This window comes from Balaenoptera borealis, assembly GCF_965194805.1.
Source record: "Balaenoptera borealis genome assembly, chromosome: 11".
Taxonomy (NCBI): domain Eukaryota; kingdom Metazoa; phylum Chordata; class Mammalia; order Artiodactyla; family Balaenopteridae; genus Balaenoptera; species Balaenoptera borealis.
Window position 1 is genome coordinate 13,211,653 of NC_138868.1, and position 23,310 is coordinate 13,234,962.

Here is a 23,310-nt window from a genome sequence, read left to right on the forward strand (position 1 = left end):
ATCTCATTCAGATTTGATGGAGAAATTAAAACATTTACAGACAAGCAAAAGCTAAGAGAATTCAGCACCACAAGACCAGCTTTACAACAAATGCTAAAGGAACTTCTCTAGGCAGGAAACACAAGAGAAGGAAAAGACCTACAATAACAAATCCAAAACAATTAAGTAAATGGTAATAGGAACATACATATCGATAATTACCTTAAATGTAAATGGATTAAATGCTCCAACCAAAAGACGTAGACTGGCTGAATGGAAACAGAAACAAAACCCATATATAGGCTGTCTACAAGAGACCCACTTCAGACCTAGGGACATATACAGACTGAAAGTGAGGGGATGGAAAAAGATATTCCATGTAAATGGAAATCAAAAGAAAGCTGGAGCAGCAATTCTCATATCAGACAAAATAGACTTTAAAATAAAGACTATTACAAGAGACAAAGAAGGACACTACATAATGATCAATGGTTCAATCCAAGAAGAATATATAACAATTGTAGATATTTATGCACCCAACATAGGAGCACCTCAATACATAAGGCAAATACTAACAGCCATAAAAAGGGAAATCGACAGTAACACAATCATAGTAGGGGACTTTAACACCCCACTTTCACCAATGGACAGATCATCCAAAATGAAAATAAACAAGGAAACACAAACATTAAATGATACATTAAACAAGATGGACTTAATTTATATTTCCATACAAAAACAACAGAATACACTTTCTTCTCAAGTGCACATGGAACATTCTCCAACATAGATCATATCTTGGGCCACAAATCAAGCCTTGGTAAAATTAAGAAAAGTGAAATCGTATCAAGTATCTTTTCCAACTGCAATGCTATGAGACTAGATATCAATTACAAGAAAAAAACTGTAAAATATAAAAAAACATGGAGGCTAAACAATACGCTACTAAATAACAAAGAGATCAATGAAGAAATCAAAGAGGAAATCAAAAAATACCTAGAAACAAATGACAATGAAAACACGACAACCCAAAACTTATGGGATGCAGCAAAAGAAGTTCTAAGAGGGAAGTTTATAGTAATACAATCCTACCTCAAGAAACAAGAAACATCTCAAATAAACAACCTAACCTTACACCTAAAGCAATCACAGAAAGAAGAACAAAAAACTCCCAAAGTTAGCAGAAGGAAAGAACTCATAAAGATCAGATCAGAAATCAATGAAAAGAAATGAAGGAAACCACAGAAAAGATCAACAAAACTAAAAGCTGGTTCTTTGAGAAGATAAACAAAATTGATAAACCATTAGCCAGACGCATCAAGAAAAAAAGGGAGAAGACTCAAATCAACAGAATTAGAAAGGAAAAAGGAGAAGTAACAACTGACACTGCAGAAATACAAAGGATCATGAGAGATTACTACAAGCAGCTATATGCCAATAAAATGGACAACCTGGATGAAATGGAAAAACTCTTAGAAAGGCACAATCTTCTGAGCCTGAGTCAGGAAGAAATAGAAAATATAAACAGACCAATCAGAAGCACTGAAATTGAAACCATGATTAAAAATCTTCCAACAAACAAAGCCCAGGACCAGATGGCTTCACAGGTGAATTCTTTCAAACATTTAGAGAAGAGCTTACACCTATCCTTCTCAAACTCTTCCAAAATATAGCAGAGGGAGGAATACTCCCAAACTCATTCTACAAGGCCACAATCACCCTGATACCAAAACCAGACAAAGACGCCACACAAAAAGAAAACTACAGGCCAATATCACTGATTAACATAGATGCAAAAATCCTCAACATAAAACTAGCAAACAGAATCCAACAGCACATTAAAAGGATCATACACTATGATCAAGTGGGGTTTATCCCAGGAATGCAAGGATTCTTCAATATATGCAAATCAATCAATGTGATACACCACATTAACAAATTGAAGGAGAAAAACCATATGATCATCTCAATAGATGCAGAAAAAGCTTTTGACAATATTCAACACCCATTTATGATAAAAACCCTCCAGAAAGCAGGCATAGAGGGAACTTACCTCAACATGATAAAGCCCATATATGACAAACCCACAGCCAACATCGTTCTCAATGGTGAAAAACTGAAACCATTTCCACTAAGATCAGGAGCAAGACAAGGTTGCCCACTCTCACCACTATTATCAACATAGTTTTGGAAGTTTTAGCCACAGCAATCAGAGAAGAAAAAGAATAAAAGGAATCCAAATCGGAAAAGAAGAAGTAAAACTGTCACTGTTTGCAGATGGCATGATACTATACATAGAGAATCCTTAAGATGCTACCAGAAAACTACTAGAGCTAATCAATGAATTTAGTAAAGTAGCAGGATACAAAATTAATGCACAGAAATCTCTTGCATTCCTATACGCTAATGATGAAAAATCTGAAAGAGAAATTAAGGAAACGTTCCCATTTACCATTGCAACAAAAAGAATAAAACACCTAGGAATAAACCTACCTAAGGAGAAAAAAGACCTGTACACAGAAAATTATAAGACACGGATGAAAGAAATTAAAGATGATACAAACAGATGGAGAGATATACCATGTTCTTGGATTGGAAGAATCAACATTGTGAAAATGATTATACTACCCAAAACAATCCACAGATTCAATGCAATCTATATCAAACTACCACTGGCATTTTTCACAGAACTAGAAAAATAAATTTCACAATTTGTATGGAAACACAAAAGACTCCGAATAGTCAAAGCAATCTTGAGAAAGAAAAACAGAGCTGGAGGAATCAGGCTCCCTGACTTCAGACTCCACTACAAAGCTATAGTAATCAAGACAGTATGGTATTGGCACAAAAACAGAAATATAGATCAATGGAACAGGATAGAAAGCCCAGAGTTAAACCCACACACATATGGACACCTTATATTTGATAAAGGAGGCAAGAGTATACAATGGAGAAAAGACAGCCTCTTCAATAAGTGGTGCTGGGAAAACTGGACAGCTACATGTAAAAGAATGAAATTAGAACATTCCCTAACACCATACACAAAAACAAACTCAAAATGGATTAAAGACCTAAATGTAAGGCCAGACACTATCAAACTCTTAGAGGAAAACATAGGCAGAACACTCTATGACATAAATCACAGCAAAATCCTTTTTGACCCACCTCTTAGAGAAATGGAATTAAAAACAAAAATAAATAAATGGGACCTAATGAAACTTCAAACCTTTTGCACAGCAAAGGAAACCATAAACAAGACGAAAAGACAACCCTCAGAATGTGAGAAAATATTTGCAAACGAGGCAACTGACAAAGGATTAATCTCCAAAATTTACAAGCAACTCATGCAGCTCAGTATCAAAAAAACAAACAACCCAACCCAAAAATGGGCAGAAGACCGAAACAGACATTTCTCCAAAGAAGATATACAGATTGCCAACAAACACAGGAAAGGATGCTCAACATCACGAAACATTAGAGAAATGCAAATCAAAACTACAGTGAGGTATCACCTCACACCAGTCAGAATGGCCATCATCAAAAAATCTACAAGGGCTTCCCTGGTGGCGCAGTGGTTAAGAATCCGCCTGCCAATGCAGGGGACACAGGTTCGAGCCATGATCTGGGAGGATCCCACATGCCGCGGAGCAACTAAGCCCGTGCGCCACAACTACTGAGCCTGCACTCTAGAGCCCGCAAGCCACAAGTACTGAAGCCCGCGCGCCTGGAGCCCATGCTCCGCAACGAGAGAAGCCACTGCAATGAGAAGCCCGCGCACTGCAACAAAGAGTAGCCCCCGCTCGCCGCAACTAGAAAAGAACCTGCATGCAGCAACAAAGACCCAACACAGCCATAAATAAATAAATTAAATAAATCTATTTAAAAAAATAAAAATCTACAAACATTAAATGCTGGAGAGTGTGTGGAGAAAAGGGAACCCTCCTACACTGTTGGTGGGAATGTAAATTGATACAGCCACTATGGAGAACAGTATGGAGGTTCCTTAAAAAACTAAAAACAGAACTACCATATGAGCCAGCAATCCCACTACTGGGCATATACCCTGAGAAAACCATAATTCAAAAAGAGTCATGTACCACAATGTTCATTGCAGCTCTATTTACAATAGCCAGGACATGGAAGCAACCTAAGTGTCCATCGACAGATGAATGAATAAAGATGTGGCACATATATACAATGGAATATTACTCAGCCATAAAAAGAAACAAAATTGAGTTATTTGCAGTGAAGTGGATGGACCTAGAGTCTATCATACAGAGTGAAGTAAGTCAGAAAGAGAAAAACAAATACCATATGCTAACACATATATATGGAATCTAAAGGAAAAAAAAACATGGTTCTGAAGAAACTAGGGGCAAGACAGGAGTAAAGACACAGACGTAGAGAATGGACTTAAGGACACAGGGAGGGGGAAGGGTAATTGGGACGAAGTGAGAGAGTGACATATATACACTACCAAATGTAAAATAGATAGCTAGTGGGAAGCAGCTGCATAGCACAGGGAGGTCGGCTCGGTGCTTTGTGACCACCTAGAGGAGTGAGATAGACAGGGTGGGAGGCAGAAGCAAGAGGGAGAGGATATGGAACTATAAGTATACGTATAGCTGATTCACTTTGTTATATAGCAGCAACTAACACAACAGTGTAAAGCAATTATACTCCAATAAAGATGTTACAATTTTTTTGTTTATGTTTGTTAGAGCCTCCAAGTTTGGGGCAGGATGAGATGTGAAGATGTCAGAAAATTCAAGAAAACTTCTATTTTGTAAGACTCAAAAGGATTTGATAAGAATAAGAATTGTCAGTTTTGCTCATCTCTCAGTTCTAAAAATCTATACTCAAAAGCTTTCATGTCTGTCTTATCCCTCACTAGCATCAAACATAATAAAATCAAAATAAACTTCTGATAAAAATCAGGTTTCAAAATTTTAAAAAAAGGGGGGAGGGCACCCAGGAAGAACAACTGAGCAGGAGAGATGAAGCAAGATGGGGCTCCCTTACTGGTGCAGGGAAATGGAAACAAGGAAGGCATCCAAAACAACCCAAAGAGGCTGTGAAATAGTCCGGTGGCTTAAAGGAAACTGAAGCATGTGGTTACCTGATGTTCACTGTTTTCATTGTCAACCCAACAACCAAAAGAGCAGATACTGCTGCGCTTTATTCAGCTTCTACCGTGTGCTGGACAATGGTAAGCATGTTATCGTCCTCTCCTCATTTCATTCTTCCTGTAACACTTTGAGGTAGTGAACTGATAGATGAGGAAACTGTGGCTCAGAGAGGTTAAGTTACTTACCCAAAGAAACACAATTTGTGAGTGGTTGAGTCAAGACTGAAACTCAGGCCAATCCAGAAAGGGAGGAAGGGCCTCCCTCAACATGAGTATGGGATGAACCTGAGGAAGGAGAGCAAATAAGGAAAGAGCATAATACATGAATGACATTTTTCTAGTGAAGATCAAAGTACTACAGTACCCTCCCTCGTGTGGCTCAAGAAAAACCTAGCCTTAGCTATTGGTTCAGCCTCTCATGCCACAATATTCTTATGAGTGCCTGATCCTTGGGTGAAGAAATATGTCTATATTCCTTACAGTCCAGAGTAGACATCAGAGTCTTGGTGTAGTGAACACTAAAACAGGACAAAGATGGTCCAAAAAGGCATGGATCTATTCCACTCCATTTTCTTCTGGTATTCAACAAAGTTGGAGGAAGAGATAGGAAGGCAATATTAACTCCTCAGGGGGAATTCCTGGAGCTTCTTATTCGTGGGCAATGGAATAAATAGTAAAATAAGTAACATCAAATGTCTTAATTGCCCCCAGAGGTAAAGAAAACCAACTTTTAAGAGAGAAAAGCAACACCCGGGTTTCATACAAAGTGATGCGGTCCCATGTGCCTTGTATGTCTATTTAACCTAGTCCAAGCTACCACTATCTCATGGCTGGATTACTTCAATATGTTCTTAACTGTTCTCCCTGCTTCCACTTTCTCTCCTCAAGTTTATTCTCCAGATATCAGAGTCAGCAAGATCCTCTCAAAAGATCAGTCAGATTGGGTCTCACACGCACATCCTCAAAAAAGGAGAAAGAAAAAAAAGAATCCCTACCAATGTCTTTCCTGGCTCCCATAGAAAAAAATAAAAAGCTGCAGAGTCCCTCCCATGGTCTATGTGATGTGGCCCCTGCTCTTTCCCTGGCCACTTATCCCGCCTCTCTTCCATTGTCTTGGTGTTTTTCAACTGCAGAATGTAGGACACCATAGGGTCCTGACCATTCTAGGGTCCTGACCAACATGTAATATCATGGCATAGGATAGAACTGTCAACAAACTACAGCTAAAAGTGATCAACTTCTTGTTAAAATGTTTGGCTTGATATGCCCATATTGATATGGACATAGAATCTATGCCATTATGATCTTTTACCGGAGGGAATAGTTTCAGGTTCATGGACCTCTGAAGAGCTGAGGAAAACAAAATACTGTAAGGACACCTAGTTGAGCTGACTCACTCTCCTCCCAGATGGGTCTGGATTAGTGGTTATAAGAGCGAATAGTGCAATTAGCAGCCAGTTCCTAGCTCTGTCACTACATATCATATGTCCTTAGGAACAGGTTTTCTTATTTTCTTAGAATGGGGTAACAATTCATATTTGGCATAGTTGTTGCAAAAATTAGATAAAAGATAAAATATATAAAGCACTTAACAGGGTTGCCTGGCAAATATGAAGCTCTCAAAAAATAGGAGCTATTATTATTAGCTCAGACTTCCTGGTATTTATTTACATTTCTCTCTGCTTTCTCTTTCCCTCTTGCTCAAGAGAAAGACAGTTAGTTGGTAACCTCTTCTTCCCTCTAACACCTCTCCAAATAAAACCCTTACCATGGGATCAAGGATTACAAGATAATCCATGGGTTGCATGTAAAACCCTAGACAGGTAAATGATGGTCTAGACCCTAACTAGGTAGAATTTTCTCCTCTAACATAAAGCACCAATGAGAGAAATCTAACAAGGACATGACAGTAAAATGATAGAGAGCCTGGAAGACATATTACTATGAGTTCAAATCACATCACGAGGGCCTCCTTCCCACAACTCACTTTGGACTCCCAGCTGGTACTTCATGGAATCCCTGAATGTGAATGCCAAAAAAAACCTCTAGGAAACATCCTGTCTAGTCCTCTCCTTTTTATAGAGGCAGAAACTGAGGCTCAGGGAGGAAGAGTGACTCACGCTAGATTACACAGTGATTTGGAGCCTCTCACTCACACTCAGACAACCTGTGAAAGTCTCTGGGTATGGCATTACCTACCTTGTATGGGTACTGTTCAGTCTCAGAGCAAGGAGTTGAGCATGAAGGTTTTTCTCCTTAGGCACAGGAAATATTTCTCCGTCTGCTGCAAGAACTCTTCACTCACACGGATGTCCTGGGCTGAGGAGACCGAAGGGGTGTACGCTGGAACGCAGAAGGTTCTCTTCACAACAGAACTCTTCCACTGGGCTTCTTCCTCTGCATCAGAGGCCCCCAGTGAGCTAAGCCACTTAATCTCAGCTAAGGTACCAGGTGAAACCAAAGAAACTTTAGAGCTGAAAAGAAATTTGTAGATGATTAATCCAATCTCCTTAGTTTACCCATGAAGCAACTGAGGGCCAGAGAGTTTAACTGACTTCTCAAAGTCACACAGCTGCTTATTGGTCAGGTTGCTGAGGCACTATTTCCAGGATCGTTTCTAGTGATTTTGATTTTGTGATTGTTGTTGCCAATTAACAGTGTCAACTTTGCTACCATACAACAAAACCCCATAGACCTTGTGATCTCTTAGAAAATGAACAGCCTATGTTGATGTGGATAAATTAGAAAGAGAGAGATTCAGGAAATCAGTCCATGGCCAATCTTTAGATCAACTATTCAGAAACAGAAAAATAGCTACAGAAAACAGCTAACCAGTAAGTTTTAGGTTCTGCTATTGGTTTAGGAAAGCTACTTGCTCTCTAGAAAACCAAAGATTGTTTTTCAATATTGAGATGCTTGAAATATTTAAAATAAATTGAACCCCATGCTGTGATCAAGGGGCCAAATTCCCCCATGGTTTTTTGTCTCTAGTGTGAAACTTTTCCAAGAAACAGACTTAGGAAAAAGTTCAAAATGTGTGTCAATTAATTTAGAGAACTTCTAGAAGTTAACAAACATCCAGTAATTATGCTCTGAAAGAGGGAAGCTAAAAACATGACATTAAGAGAGTTTTTCACCCCTATTTTCTGAGTTACCATGGGAGTATGAGTCTGAAGGGAGAAGAGAAAAGAGGACTGGCCCAGGGGAAGGGGCTGTAAACTGGATGACTTTAGGCAAGTTCCTTCATCTCTATGGTTTGCAGTTCTACAGACATAAAATGACAGAACTGGACTAGATTATCTTTCATGTCCCTTCTCACTCTAACAATCTATGCGTCAAGGTCACTTAGACTTAAGTACCACACAAGCTATGATGATGATCATGATCACAATAATAATAATTGCCATTTATTGAGTACCTACCATGTGCCAGGCACTATACCAGACATTTTGCAGCCATTGTCTCTAATAGTCACAACAATCCTACAGGGCAAATTTTCTTTTTGAGCATTTTTTGTTTCCTCCCCAGCATCTATTTTCCTCTAGTCATGTCAAAACTACCCAGATTTTGCTTTGGAGAAACCACACCACCCCAATCCCAGCCATGCAATTTGGATGATGTTGATCACCTAGAGGCAGGTTTTGATTGGTTTAAGCAGATGTACATAAACCACCCCTTGACTACAATATTAGTTCGGGGGTGGAAAGTAACCCAGACAGGAAGACAGGGAGGCAACTGAGGGAGTCACAGGAAAGAAGTGTACTCTATCTTGGGCAGAACATATCAGAAGTGACAGAAACATTTGCTTTAAATAGTTTTGAGTGGGTGTGTTTGTGAGGTCTAGAACTGCAACAGCAACCTTGTGACAAAGAGGAATCATGAGCTTTCATGGGTAGTGGTAATATCTGAGCCACTGTATCAAGTCTCACTTGGAGCCTACCTTGCCTCTGGATGTTTTCAGTTACATGAGATAATGAATTCCATTACTTTTTTAAATACATGGAATAGGATTTTCTGTCGGTTGAATCATAAAGAGTTATAACTGGTACAATATTATTATTTTCCTCTTACTGTTGGAATTCTGAGTCTGAGAGAAGCCTACTACTTATGCAAGGTTACCCAATGCTATCCTATCTATAAGTTCCCCCAAAAAGTGTTGTGACAAAACTGAGACCAGGGAAATGAAAATACTAAAGTCCAAAAGTGAAGATGTATTTAAACTCAAGTAATATACTCATAAACAGTATTCATGTTTATCTCTGTGAATTGTGTTATGTGTGTTTAGAATTCTTTATTATTGGTAGCTTCCAAGTGTTTCTGAAATATCTATAATATTTATATGAAAAAATCTTTTTTAAAAATAAATTATTCCTAAGATTCAGGAAACTCTCTACAAAATCAAATAAAAACGGCTGTGGGGAAAAGGAAACAGAGAAATTTGTGACTCCCAGAGACATCGTAAATATAAACTCCAGATTTGAAGACTATACTGTGCAAACTCAGGAAGGAAACAGGTTAAAATCTCATAGGATTCTCCATTATAAGTTCACACGACTGACAGTTTCCTACTACCCATACCTGTTTCTGGTAATTGCAGACTGGTAATAATATCAACCCCAATAGTCTCATGAATTCTCTGAGCTGCATCATTCTCTAACTTTAATTACACATTGAAAAGTAGATGCCAATTCTTGGAGAAAAATTGCAGATGCCATATGGGATGACTTCCATACCCATGAGGAAAGGAAACTTCTGGAAAGAATTAATAGCACTGAGACACTATATTGCCATGACTAAAAATAAGCTTCAAAAAATGTTGAGTTTTAAAAGAAAATATAGCATAAGAAAAATTTTAAAATAAAACATAGAATAATGGAGAGACTGCATCAGGAAAAAATAATGGTTTCAGATTCTATTTCTACCACTTAGTAGTTTTGTAACTTTAGACAATTTAGTTAACAGCTTTTTGTCTCAGTTCCTCATCTGTTGAATGGAGATAATAATACATACCTTCAAGATTGTTAGAATGTGGAATGGAATAACCTGTGTTAAAATGTTTATCTAACACAATGCTTGATACATGGTAAGTGTCCCATAAATGTTAATTAGGATTTTTAAATTATGTAGTGGGACTATTACCCAGTTTAATGTATAGGTCTTTGTGTCAAATTTTATAGGGGGAGTAACACTAAATTAAAAATCAAATCATATGATCACTTATATGTGGAATCTAAAAAAAAAATGGTACAAATGAACTTATTTACAAGACATAAATAGAGTCACAGATGTAGAAAACAAACTTATGGTTACTGGGGGAAAAGGGAGGAGGGATAAATTGGGAGATTGGGATTGAAATATACACACTACTCTATATAAAATAGATAACTAATAAAGAGCTACTGTATAGCACAGGGAACTCTACTCAGTACTCTGTAATGATCTATATGGGAAAAGAATCTAAAAAAGAGTGGATATTTGTATATGTATAACTGATTCACTTTGCTGTACACCTGAAACTAACACAACATTGTAAATCAACTCTACTCCAATAAAAATTATTTTAAAAAATCAAATCAGTAGCACCAAAAATAATTACAAATATTTCTTTTATGAAACAGAGTGATAAAAACATTTCTTCCTCCTTTTTGGTGACAGATACTCCTAATACTTTATTCCCTTTACTCCTTTCTAATCCTGCCCAGAGGAAAATAATCACCTTCCCAGACTCCTTTGCAGCTAGATGTGGTCATATGATCCAAGTCTGGTCAACAAAATTTAAGCAAAGGTAACTGGTGGAGCTTTTGGAAATTTCTTTAAAGAGCTCAAACTTAATTGGTGAGCCCAATTAGCACCTCACTCATCACCCTTTACTCTTCTCCCTTCCTTCTTTCTGCCTACAGTGTAAACATGCAACTAGAAGAGCAGGAGCTATAACACTCTTGCAATCAACCCATGTCTACAGAATTAATAGGAATAGAAGAACAAAAACTATATCTAAACAAAAGTACCATAAGAAATCTGAAAATGTGAATCAAAATACTTCTGCTGATGAAAATGCCAAAAATGCTCCATTAAAAGTGCAACCCCAAAGTGAAAGATATCTGCAACATAGTACTCAAAGCCAAACTAAATATACTCAAACAGTTATGGATATGAAAATAAAACACTGAGTCAGAAATACAAAAACTAAGAGCAGAAAAAGATTTTTTAAATGAGTGGGTGAAATGGGAGTTGATTAAACTCAGGAAAAAAATAAAAGGACAAAATCTTGTCAGTAATGAAAATTAAAGTACAAAAAGGAGAATATTCAAATGAAAATAGAATAAAAGACATGAGAGTAAATCAGATAATCAACCAAAGGAAATAAAACAAGATTTAAAGAAGTAAAAAGTGTCAGAGAGGAGGTAGAAACAAAAGTTAGACCAAGAGAGAAAGAGGTAGAAATGGAAGTTAGACCAAGGAAGCCCAACATATATTATTGATGTCCCTAAATAAATAAGATTAAAACAATGGAATAGAACCAATATTTAAAACTATACTCCAGAGAATTCCCTGGTGGCCCAGTGATTAGGACTCCACACTCTTACTGCTGAGGTCCCCAGTTCAATCCCTGGCTGGGGAACTAAGATCTCACAAGCCAGGTAGCATGGCCAAAAAAAAAAAAAACCTAAAATCCAAAAATACTCCATAACGGCTTCCTTGATGGCACAGTGGTTAAGAATCCTCCTGCCAATGCAGGGCACACAGGTTCGAGCTCTGTTCCAGAAAGATCCCACATGCCGTGGAGCAACTAAGCCAGTGCTCCACAACTCCTGAGCCCACGTGCCACAACTACTGAAGCCCGCGTGGCTAGAGCCCGTGCTCCGCAACAAGAGAAGCCACCACAATGAGAAGCCCGTGCACTGCAGTGAAGTGTGGCCCCCGCTCACCACAACTAGAGAAAGCCTGCGGGCAGCAACAAAGACCCAACGCAGCCAAAATAAATTAATTAATTAAATAAATACAAAAAAAAAATACTCCATAAGTTCTTAAAATACCTGAATGTACACATTAAAAAAGGATACACTGGATACCAGGGGAAAATGATGTAGAACAGTCAACCCCAAGTCATATTCTAGTAAAACTATGAGATATTAAAGATAAAGAAAGAAATCTTCAAGAATTCTAGGCAAAATGATGAAATAACTTACAAAAGCGGAGAATTCCAGTGGTACTCAACTTCCCAAAAACAGCATGCAGAGCAAGGCAACTGTGTAGCAACATTTTAAAGAAAATCAAGAAAGTATAAACCAGAATCTTATACCCAGCCAAGTAGTTCTTCAATAAACAAAACTATAAAAAACAGTTTTAATCATGCAATAACTCAGTAAATACTGTACGTAAGTACCCTTTATGAGGAATCTACTACATGATGAGCTTCATCCAACCAAATGATGACTGCACCGGGATGATGACGAGCCCCCACAAGATCTGGTTTTGAAGCCCAGTGGGGATTAATTTCAGGAGAGCCAGAGGGCTATAGGAAACAGAGACTTAACTTCTTAAAGGGTGAACACAAAATCTCACACGATCCAAGACCCAGGGCATAAGCAGTAATTTGGAAGGAGCCTGGATCAAACCCACCTGCTGATCCTGGAGAACCTCCCAGAGAGGCAGAGGGAACTGGAGCTCACCCTGGGGAGACAGGCAGTAGCAGCAGCCATTTCAGGGAGCCTGTTCTACCATGAGGACACTGGTGCTGGCAAGTGCCATTTTGGAATCCTTCCTCTACTAGCTTCTTAGTGCTGGAACTCTGACCTACCTGCCACCGGTACTGGGACATCCCAAACCACACAGCTAGCGAGGTGGGGACACAGCCCCACTCAAAAGCAGATGAGCTGCCTTAGGACCCCATGAGCCTCTGCTACCCAGGGACCAGGCCCCTCCCACCAGAGGACCCAGGTCATCCCCATTCACAAGTGAACCAGAATTAGCCCCAACTACTGGGGCCCTGTAGCCAACCATCAGAACTTGGCTACACCCACAAGTGGGCAGACATCAACTCTGCGACCCCCCCAGGCCCTGTCGCCAGAGACCCCAGGACCTGGCTCCACCCACCAGCAGGCTGGCACTAGCTTCGGGACCCCTGCGCCCAGGCCCCACCCACCAGCAGGCCAACACCAGCGAGACACCTTGGAACCCTCAGTCAGCCACACCAAGATCTGGCCCCACTCACCTGAAGGCTGTCACCAGCTCTGGGACACAAAAGACCCCAGAGCCAGCTGTGTCATGAACTGGCCCTGCCCATCAGTATATGAACGCTAGATCCAGGAAAGCTGGCTGCACAACCAGCCACCCTGGTAACTGGCTCTACCCACTAGCGGGCCAGCACTCGTCCCAGAATTCCTCACAGGTCTGCAGCCATCCACCTTGTGACCCAGCCCAGCCAACAGCAGTCTGCAGCCTACACACAAGGCAGGGCATGGCAATCAACCACACACGGCGACAGCCGCAGCTACAAGACGATCCACGGTAGTCAGCCCACCACAAGAGAAAAGCCCATGCAGCCCGCATAGGGGGCATCCCTAGAGAATATACATGTGGTAATCAGAGGGTAATGCACTTATATATGTTGCTATACATAATCTCATGGTAATCACAAACCAAAAATCTATAATAGATACTCAAAAAAGAGAATGTAATTCAAACATAACTCTAGAGATAGTCATCAAATCACAAAGGAAGAGAGCAAAAGAAGGAGAAAGGAATGAAAAATGACTACAAAAACAACCACAAGACAATTAACAAAAAGGTAATAAATACATAACTATCAATAATTACTTTAATATAAATGGACTAAATGTTTCAATCTAAAGGAATAGAGTGGCTGAATGAATTGAAAAAGCAAGGCCCATATATAGGCTGCCTACAAGAGACTCACTTCAAATCTAAAGACACACACAGACTGCAAGTGAGGGAATGGAAAAAGGTATTCCATGCAAATGGAAATCAAAAGAAAGTGTGAATAGCAATGCTTATATCAGACAAAATACGCTTTAAAAGACTGTAATAAGAGACAAAGAAGGAGAATACATAATGATCAGGGATCAATCCAAGAAGAAGATATAGAAATTATAAATATACATACACCCAACATAGGAGCACCTAGATACATAAAGCAAATGTTGACAAAAAGGAAGTGGAAGCTTGTACTCAATCTCCCTTGCCTATTTCCTTCCTCTCCTCACCCCTCCCCTCTGGCAACCACCAGTTTGTTCTCTGTATCTATGACTCTGTTTCTGTTTTGCTATACTTGTTCACCTGTTTTGTTTATTATTTTGCTCTATAAGAGAGAAGGGTCTGTTTGAGGCTTTGTGCTTTTCCCACAGTGCCAACTGTTCTCCTCATCCAGGCTTGTATCTCCTGTTTCCTGCCCTGTCCCCAGTATTTCTCATGAGCACCCAAGGGAGGTCCCCATTAAGAAGATCCTCCAAGTGAGCATGAACTCCTCTTTTGACTGTGGCTCTCAGGCATTCTATACTCTCATGCTAACCCACATTTAGCCTTTAGGCAATTTTTTTATTTAGTTATATCTTTCTTACCCACCTACGTGGCTCTTGGCATTTCTTCCATCAGTGCTTTCCCAGTGAGCCAGTACTTGTGTTCCATCTCTGCTTGAACTAGTCTGTGTTTCCCTATATTTCAGGATATTTGGTTACTCTGCAACCTCAACTCTCTGAAAAGTACAAAAAGAATTATGAATTTGTAATTTATAGAATTTATCTAGATTTTTTCTGTTGATAGGCTAGGAACAACACCCTTTCCAGTTTCCTACATCCTAGGCAAAAGTAGAAAATCTAGAATGAAATTCAAAGTGTAGTGTAGGTCCCCAACACTGAAAACTAGAAAGCATTTAGGAAGCATTTAGAGAAATTAAAGAAGACCTGAATAAAGTGAGGGATATAACATTTAACATTCAACTCTATAAGCTTCAAGATTATTAAAATGCCAAGTGTACCCTATCTGATGACCAGATTCATCACAATCCCAAATAAAATTCTAAAAGTTACTTTTGTGAAAATTTACAAGCATATTTCATAATGTAAATGAAAACCAAAAGGCCAAAAATCGCTAAACCACCTTTGAATAAGATCAAAGTTGGTGGACTTACACTATTGATGCTCAATAGTTATTACAAGATTACAGTTATTAAAACAGATATTGATGCAAAGATAGACATTAGACCAATAGTATAGTGTAGAAAGTCCAGAGGCGCACACGTACATATGTGGACATTTGCTTTATTACAAATGCTCACGGAAGAGCCATGAGTAAAGAACAGGCTTTACAATAAGTACAGTTGATTCAGTTGGATATCTGTATAAAAAAAAAAAGTATCTTGGACCCTCCCTCACAGAATACTCAAAACATCATTGCAAGGGGATTTTAGATCTAAATTTGAAAAGTAAAACAATAAAGCATCTAGATATTAATGTAGGGGACTATCTTTATAAATTTCAAATAGGGAAGGATTTCTTAAAGAGGACACAAGTAGTACTACTGTCTTATCCTTTAGGGTTGGTAAAACAAAATATCATAGACTGGGTAAGTTATAAATAAGAGAAATTTATTTCTTACAGTTCTGAAGGCTGGGAAATCTAAGATCAAGGCACCAGAAGATTCAGTGTCTGGTGAAGACCCACTTCTTGGTTCACAGAAAGCATTCTGCTGGGTCTTGACATAGTGGAAGGGATGAGCTAGTCCTCTGGGGTCTGTCAACGGGGGCTCCACCCTTATGACATAATCACCTCTCAAAGGCAACACCCTCAGTACCATCACATTGGGGGTTAAAACTTCATATATGAATTTTGAGGGACCAAAAAACATTCAGTCCACAACAACTATCATAATGGAAAAGATCAATAAATTATATTACGTTAAATTAAGAACTTCTATTCCTCAAAATATACCATTAAATGAGAAAAAGCAAGTTATAAAATTGGGAGAGAAGATGACATAGATGTAGAGATAGAAGTAGGGACAGAGACAGAGATATAGGTCTGGCAAGGGAATTTTACCCAGATTATGTAAAATCCAGATTATATAAAAAGGACTTCTACAGATCAATAACAAAAGATAGGTAACCTAAAAATGGACCAAAAAAACAGGAATTTGTACAAAAACCATCAAAATGGCATGAAAGTCATGAAAAAGTGTTCACCCTTAGCAAAATTCCAATTTGAAACAATAAAATACACAGACTTTCAAATATAGTTACCTCTTGGCATTTAAGGGTAAACAATGGGGTGGGCTTGGGAATGCACACACAGAAAGATACAAGTTATTCATAATGTCTAGCACTTGGATTACATTTTGGTTCACAGGTATTTATATATTAAACTAATTAATTAATTAATACTGAATAGGTCATGTACGGAACAATGACGATAGCCTCAGTACAACAGTCCTGATTACTTCAAATCAATTCAACTGAGGCCCTAAAAACAAAACCAAGCAATGCACATAAAGTGCATTATAATAATGCACTTATAACGCACTTATAATAATGCAGGACACATAGTAAGTATTTGACCAGCGGAATCCATTGTTATTAGTTTAAAGAATGGGTATAAGACAGGAAATTCAGGGTGACCATAAAAACCAGGGAAATCTATTCTGAAAAGCCTTCTCCCAAGTGGGTCCCCACATTGACCAATGCAGTCAGGAAAGTTACATGTATCTTTAGTCAGAACTTCAACAGTGGAAGCAACACAGAAACCTCAAGGGAGCTCATTACTCAGGAGAGCGACAGAGAGCACAGCACCATCTGGGTATCAGGGGGCTTTACTTTCTCCTTCTCAAGCCATAGAATATGGATTTGAAAGAGTCTTAAACCAGGACTCTTGATTGAAGTTACACTGGGCTGAGGAGCAACTCTGGATCTCAGGGAGAGAGTAAGTTCACCTTCGGAATGCTCTCAAAGACGCTTGTTTCTCCCGTATTTACCCTCTGTCCTTCCTGTTTACTGAGCACCTGCCAAGAACCTAATAAAGTAAAACTTATCTTTGCTTCAGGCACCAAAACAAATAAACTTTGCTTTGTGACCAAGGCAGCAGTTCTAAGGAATAAGTGGGGACAGACTACTTTCCAAAGCAACGTACATATGCTCCCACCTACAGAAATCTAAGACTTTTGGAATAGGAATTGTGTTTGGAGGAGTCATAGCTGGAAAGAGGATTCATAGGACCCAGAAGTAGGAAAATGATGGGAAGATTTTCATACTCTCCAGGTAAGTAAGGTCACTTTTATCACCTTTCTTCTTTGCCTTATGTTTCCCATCTTTATGATTTGCAGGGTAAAAATAACTAACATTTCTTAAGTACTTCCTATGGAACAGATACTATGCTAAGCTTTATGGACATTAGCTGTTTCAATTCTCACACCAATTCTATGAGGCAGGAACTATTAAATCCCTACTTTACAGGTGAGGGCAATGATTAAGCAAATAAAATTACTTGCTTAAAGCCACACTCCTGGTAACTGCTGGGGCCAGAGGTAGGAAATCCAGTTCTATCTGATAAGAATTTGTGCTTTTAGCAAGTATTCTATGCTAGACAATGGGCAGGGCTAAATCCAGGCCATCTAGAAAGATTCATAAACCAGAAACTCTCATTTCCTTTCTCCCTCTCTCCCTCCCTCCTGCAAAGTTGACTCAGAACCTAATGTACTCGCTAGTCAAGTCAAGAGTCAAACTGCTGCGGATCCACACAGTCTAATGAGGGAGACCCACAAGTAATTTAAAAGATGATGGTTTAAGTATTATGATGGAAATAAACAGAGGATACCTAAAGGGGTCAAGAAATGCCTCTGCTGCAGACTTTTGAAAAGCCACCTCTTTCAGGAAAAATCTGATGACATATTTTTTCAGGGATTCAGCATCTGGTCAAGGCAGTGGAATTTAGCATTTGGTGAAACCTAAAGCCTCATCCATTAGGCCTTGCCTCCTTTCTTATTCGACTACAGGTTGAAAGGATCTTCCACAATGTAGAATAATCCACGCCTAGTCCCAGCACCACATGGCAGTTAACAGTTGGGGGAGGGAAGGTGAGACAAAGGATCCTAGGAGTCCCAGACTCTGGCAAGATAATGGGAATGTTTGAATACGCTTCTTCACAATCTGAACCATTTTCTAAGACTGTGCCTGTCCTACAACAGAAACTACTGTTTGGTTATAAAGCCCGTGGGTCTACCAAGGGCACAGATATCAGGACTCCACTAACTTATTACAGAATATTGGTGTCTATCTTGGTTAATTATATTTTGTTTGAATTAAAGTAGCAATTCCTGTCCCAGAGACCCTAGAACAATAAAGAAGAACACAAACCTATTATCAATATTTTTAAAAGGTCAATGGAATTTGTGCGTTTAAATGACAGAATGTAGCACAGGCTAAGAGAATATACTACGGTTGAATCTCTGTTCCACCAATGACTAGCTATGTGACTGTGGATAAACTTAGTTTACCTTTCTGAGTTTTATTCCTTATGTCAATAATGGGACTAGTGCTACATACTTCATAGAGTGACAAGAATTAAAGTAGATAATATGATCAAGCACTGAGACAAGGGCCTAATCCTTAGAACAGCACTGTGGAATAGAAATAGAATACAAGCTTCACTGTCATTTTAAATGTTTTAAAAGCCACATAAAAAAGCAAAAGATATAGGTGGAATTTATTTTAGTAATATTTAATCATATTTTGTTTAACCCAATTATGCAAATTTTTATGATGTCAAAATATTTTATATCACTTTAGTTAACTTAAATTTAAATAAATTGAAACTTCAGTTTCTTAATCACACTATCCACACTGCAAGTGCTCAGTACCCACAGTGAGCTACCATATGCCATACAGCAGACAAAGTAGGCACTAATCTAATTACTGTAAGGAGAGGTGGGAACAAAACATGGCTCCAGCAGACCAGGAATTGATAGATACCAGGAAACTACTGGTAATTTTATTAATCTGATCATGCTTTCTTTTTATGTAAAAAAAATCCTGATTTTTTTTTTAGAGACATGAATACTGAAGCAATAAAAGTTGAAATGACATGATTTGCATTAAAATACTTTGGAACCAAAAAGAAATGAAAAAGAGAGATGAAACAAATGTAGTAAAACATTAGTCATTTTTAATCTGAATAACAGATATATGAGCACTTATTATCTCCATTTCATGTTTATTTGAAATTTTTCACACTGAAATGTAAGAACTGGGAATCTAGTTGGAAAAATCAAAAGGCGTAATTCAGTGAGTGCTTCCCTTATGCTGGGCTAGGTTTGGTGTTTGAAAAATTCTCTGAAGTAGTCAGTCACATTTCCATTTGAAGGATGAAGAAACCAGAGTTCAAAAAGTTTAAATGACTTGCCAAATTAATGGAAGCAGTATTTGTACTGAAGCAGTACAAAAATAGATACACATTGTCCCAACCTTCACACATCTTTTGGTTCAAAAGAATACAGAAATCATGAAAGAAACTACATTCAATGACAGTGATTCTTTGTATTAAAAATATCATCTCAGATTTCATGATATAACATTAAAGCTGGAGGAGACCCTGGTGTTCATGTAGAGTCAACCCACTGACCAAAGAAACTAGGTCTCACTGAAGATAAGTAACTTGCCCCATTATCTCACAGTTGGTCACTGTCAGAGGCACATCTAAACCTACCTTAGCATTGTTACCTCCCATATCCTGTAACAACTAATGTCAACTAGAATCTGAAGTCTTGAGCATCTTGCAAATGGTATTTCCTTCTTGTGAAGCCTCTGTGCATTTTCCCCAACTTTTAAACATATAAGGAGTGACAAAAAGTAAATTCCCAGAATAATCTAATATGTGATAGAGCCAATCAGGGTGATAGTAATTTGGGAGGCCAAAGAGCTACATAAAAGGCTAGTTACATGCCAGGTCTAGCTCAAAGTTGTACATTTGAAGACATATACTTATGATCACAAATGTCTGTGGATAGGTTCCATGTATCAACTGGCACATAGGAAAAAAGCATCCTGGAGTTGAGAGAGAGGAGGTTATCACTTGGAATCTCGATTTAAAAGGAAGATATAATTTAAATTCTCAAGCAACAATGATTCAGATAACTGATTATTAAGTGGAGAGCCTAGTCTCCATGCCTAAATATATCTAAAGTCCATTAATTTTTCTTCTCTTTCCTCTTTCTTCCTCCGTCCCTCAGTCAATCTCTGGTCATTTTAAGAAACAAACTATACAGAAACCAACACCTCAAGGGAGAAATTTTGTAAATAATTGTTTTAAAATAATAACAATAATGTTATGGTATCATGTGCCCAAATCTAATTGTCCTTTATATATTTTTTTCAACAGGTAAAGTCACACAATGTTTCTCTCTTGTGACCTGCCCAGATTCCATGGAAAATAATGTCACTGAATTTATCCTCATGGGTCTTTCCCAAAATAAGGAAGTACAGCAACTATGCTTCTTTTTGTTCCTACTCTTTTATATGATCCTCATGACTGGAAATTTTTTCGTTATAATAACTATTCAAAGGAGCTCCAACCTCAACTCTCCAATGTACTTCTTCCTTAGCTTCCTATCCTTTGTTGACATCTGCTATTCCTCTGTTACAGTCCCCAAGCTGATTATTGACTTTCAAGCCAAGGTCAAGAGAATCTCTTTTGATGGTTGTATGGTCCAGCTCTTTTTTGTCCATCTGCTTGGCTGCACAGAGATTTTTATCCTCACAGTGATGGCCTATGACAGGTACGTGGCCATCTGTAAGCCTCTACGCTATTTGACCATCATGGACTGGAAATTCTGCTCCATATTGGTGGTGTTCTGTTGGTTAGGAGGCTTTGTGCATACTTTTATCCAGACCGTGCTCACTGTACAACTCCCTTTCTGTGGCCCCAACCTGATCGACCACTACTTCTGTGACGTCCACCCTTTACTGAAGCTGGCTTGCACAGACACATATGTGGTGGGGCTCATTGCAATGGCCAACAGTGGCATGATTTCACTGAGCTCCTTTGTCATTCTTGTGGGCTCTTACACGGTCATCTTGCTTTCCTTCAAGACTCACTCATCAGAGGGGAGGCGCAAGGCTCTGTCCACATGCGCTTCCCACATCACTGTGGTAATATTATATTTTGTCCCCTGCATCTTCATCTACCTGAGACCTTCCACCACTTTTCCTGAGGACAAGATAGTGGCTGTATTTTACACTGTCATCACACCCATGTTGAATCCTCTGATCTACAGCCTGAGAAACACGGAGGTGAAAAACGCAATGAAGAGACTGTGGATCAAGAGGTTGTTGGGCAGAACAACCTGGGGATTGATACAGCCTCCGTTGTAACAGTTTCCAAAAGGGTTACTGGGAATTAGTCAGTCATTAGCCCTTAATCCTATCACACAAATAAATAATTGAATATCATATAAAGAGTCTTGGATTTGAAGTCTAACAATCTAGTTTGGAAGGTAGCAATCACCAGTAGTTTGACTTTAGTGATATTCTAAAGATACTCTGATATCTGATAAGAGATATTCCCTACTGGGAGCCCTGAGTGGATTAAACATTTGTACAGGGAAATCTGACACCAAACACAGTCTATTTCGTAACAGAGAGTACTATTGCCTCTGAGCAATGCCTCTAAGTGATGTGGTATGTCAGGTATACATATATTCCAATAAAGGAATGATACCAAAAACAAATGCTGAAGTTGATTTCGCTATGTTTGCCTTGCCTGTTTCCACATCCGTTAAATGGATTGAAGCTACTTTTCCCACCACTTCCCAGGGTTATATAGAGAATCAAATGAGATGGAAGTAGAGGTGAAAGCATTTTGTCAGTGGCAGGAACTGCATTCATTGATGTTATTGTTGTTACCATAACCTTGGCAACTCCAGACATCTAGACAACCCTCATTTAAAGAATTCGATTTGGGGTTGAGGGATTTTTCTCACATGATCGTTACTAAACAGTTCATAGATGGGAATTATTTATGTTGATATTACAGTACAAGCTATACTGGGCTCAGAATGTTTAAAAACATGCTCACCTATAGTGAGGGCTATCTGAGTCAAGGAAAGGGTTTATAGTGGTTGCTGGGGTGAGCCACCCAGACCCCCTTCAGGATGGAGGTACTCATTCTCTCAGTTGCCAGGAGGGATGGCTGCTCATAGCTCACTGTTCATCCTTCTCCAGATAATACCTCCCCCCAGGGCAGTACCAATATCATGTCCTCTTCCTCCAGCAGGCTACAGCCAGGAATGGTCAATGTGGTGATAAAAAGACCAGGGCCTCTTGCCTCAACTTGAAACAACTGTGAAGGGCCATCCCAGCTCTAAAGCTCCTTGTGGGACCATCTAAGATCTTTTTTGTTACTGTATCATGGTTCAACTTCTCCCCTCTGCCCAATTCTGCTTCCTTCATTCTTTTACAGACATTGATATTGGGAGTACTTCCCAAGAAATTTTTACACACAAATTCAATCTGAGAGATGTTGCCTAGGGAACTCAACCTTTGACATAGATTTATAGTAAAGGGGGAAAATATACGCAAATATTAAAATAATCAAAATTATTTTTGCATGACTTGAAGAGAGTTCTACTTTCTGAGCAGGTTTACCTAACTTGTTTAACAATATCATGAATAGATTAAAATGTACAGTTTAAATCTTGAACTACCAGTGCAACGAACGTAGCACTTGATTTTTATGTGGCTGCCTAACACACTCATAACCTCTCGTCATTGAAACCCAAGAAATTTGAAAAGTTCTGAGTGAGTGATCGTCTTTTCTTTTCTCTCTTGATGAGTAAGGAAGTAAACCCTGGCTTCCTTTAAGCACTGAATGGAGACTTTAAAATTTCAAGAAGTGTGCTCCAAAAAGCACTGAGCCTCCTGGGGCACAGAGCCTGGAGTAGGGGCCCCACATGCCCTTGTTAAGGGCAGTACAGGCTCTGGATCAGTTTAGGACTATTTGAGCGGCTACAGAAACAGGGACTGTAGCAATTGTTGTATGCTGATTATTTCTACCCTCCCTTTTTTCTACTACCTTATATCAAGAGCACAGTAGTAGCTAATATTTTAGGATTCACATGAGATAATGATTGACTTGACAACATCCATAGAACTATGACTAAGTCCCCTGTGTAGAGAACATAAACTATAGACCAAATGAGGA

The 23,310-nt window shown here is 38.8% G+C and overlaps 1 protein-coding gene across 2 annotated transcripts; it reads left to right on the top strand.

Annotated features, from left to right (window-relative positions):
- Positions 1-13,278: 13,278 nt before the first annotated feature.
- LOC309605386 (olfactory receptor 4S2-like) lies at positions 13,279-22,422 on the top strand. Of its 2 annotated transcripts, XM_082341236.1 has the most exons (3): positions 13,279-17,040; positions 17,161-17,375; positions 20,491-22,422. In XM_082341236.1, the coding sequence occupies exons 2-3, from the start codon at positions 17,348-17,350 to the stop codon at positions 21,480-21,482; spliced, it is 1,020 nt and encodes a 339-aa protein (XP_082197362.1). In that variant the 5' UTR covers positions 13,279-17,040; positions 17,161-17,347; the 3' UTR covers positions 21,483-22,422. The 2 variants fall into 2 exon arrangements, with proteins under 2 accessions (XP_082197362.1, XP_082197361.1); XM_082341235.1 differs by having other exon boundaries at positions 13,279-17,375.
- Positions 22,423-23,310: the final 888 nt, after the last annotated feature.

Excerpts from the sequence above, each read along its gene's own strand:
- LOC309605386 (XM_082341235.1), top strand. The coding sequence starts at position 17,348 with ATGATGGGAAGATTTTCATACTCTCCAG. Across the intron at positions 17,376-20,490 it reads AAGATTTTCATACTCTCCAG|GTAAAGTCACACAATGTTTC; the intron begins GTAAGTAAGGTC and ends TTTTTTCAACAG.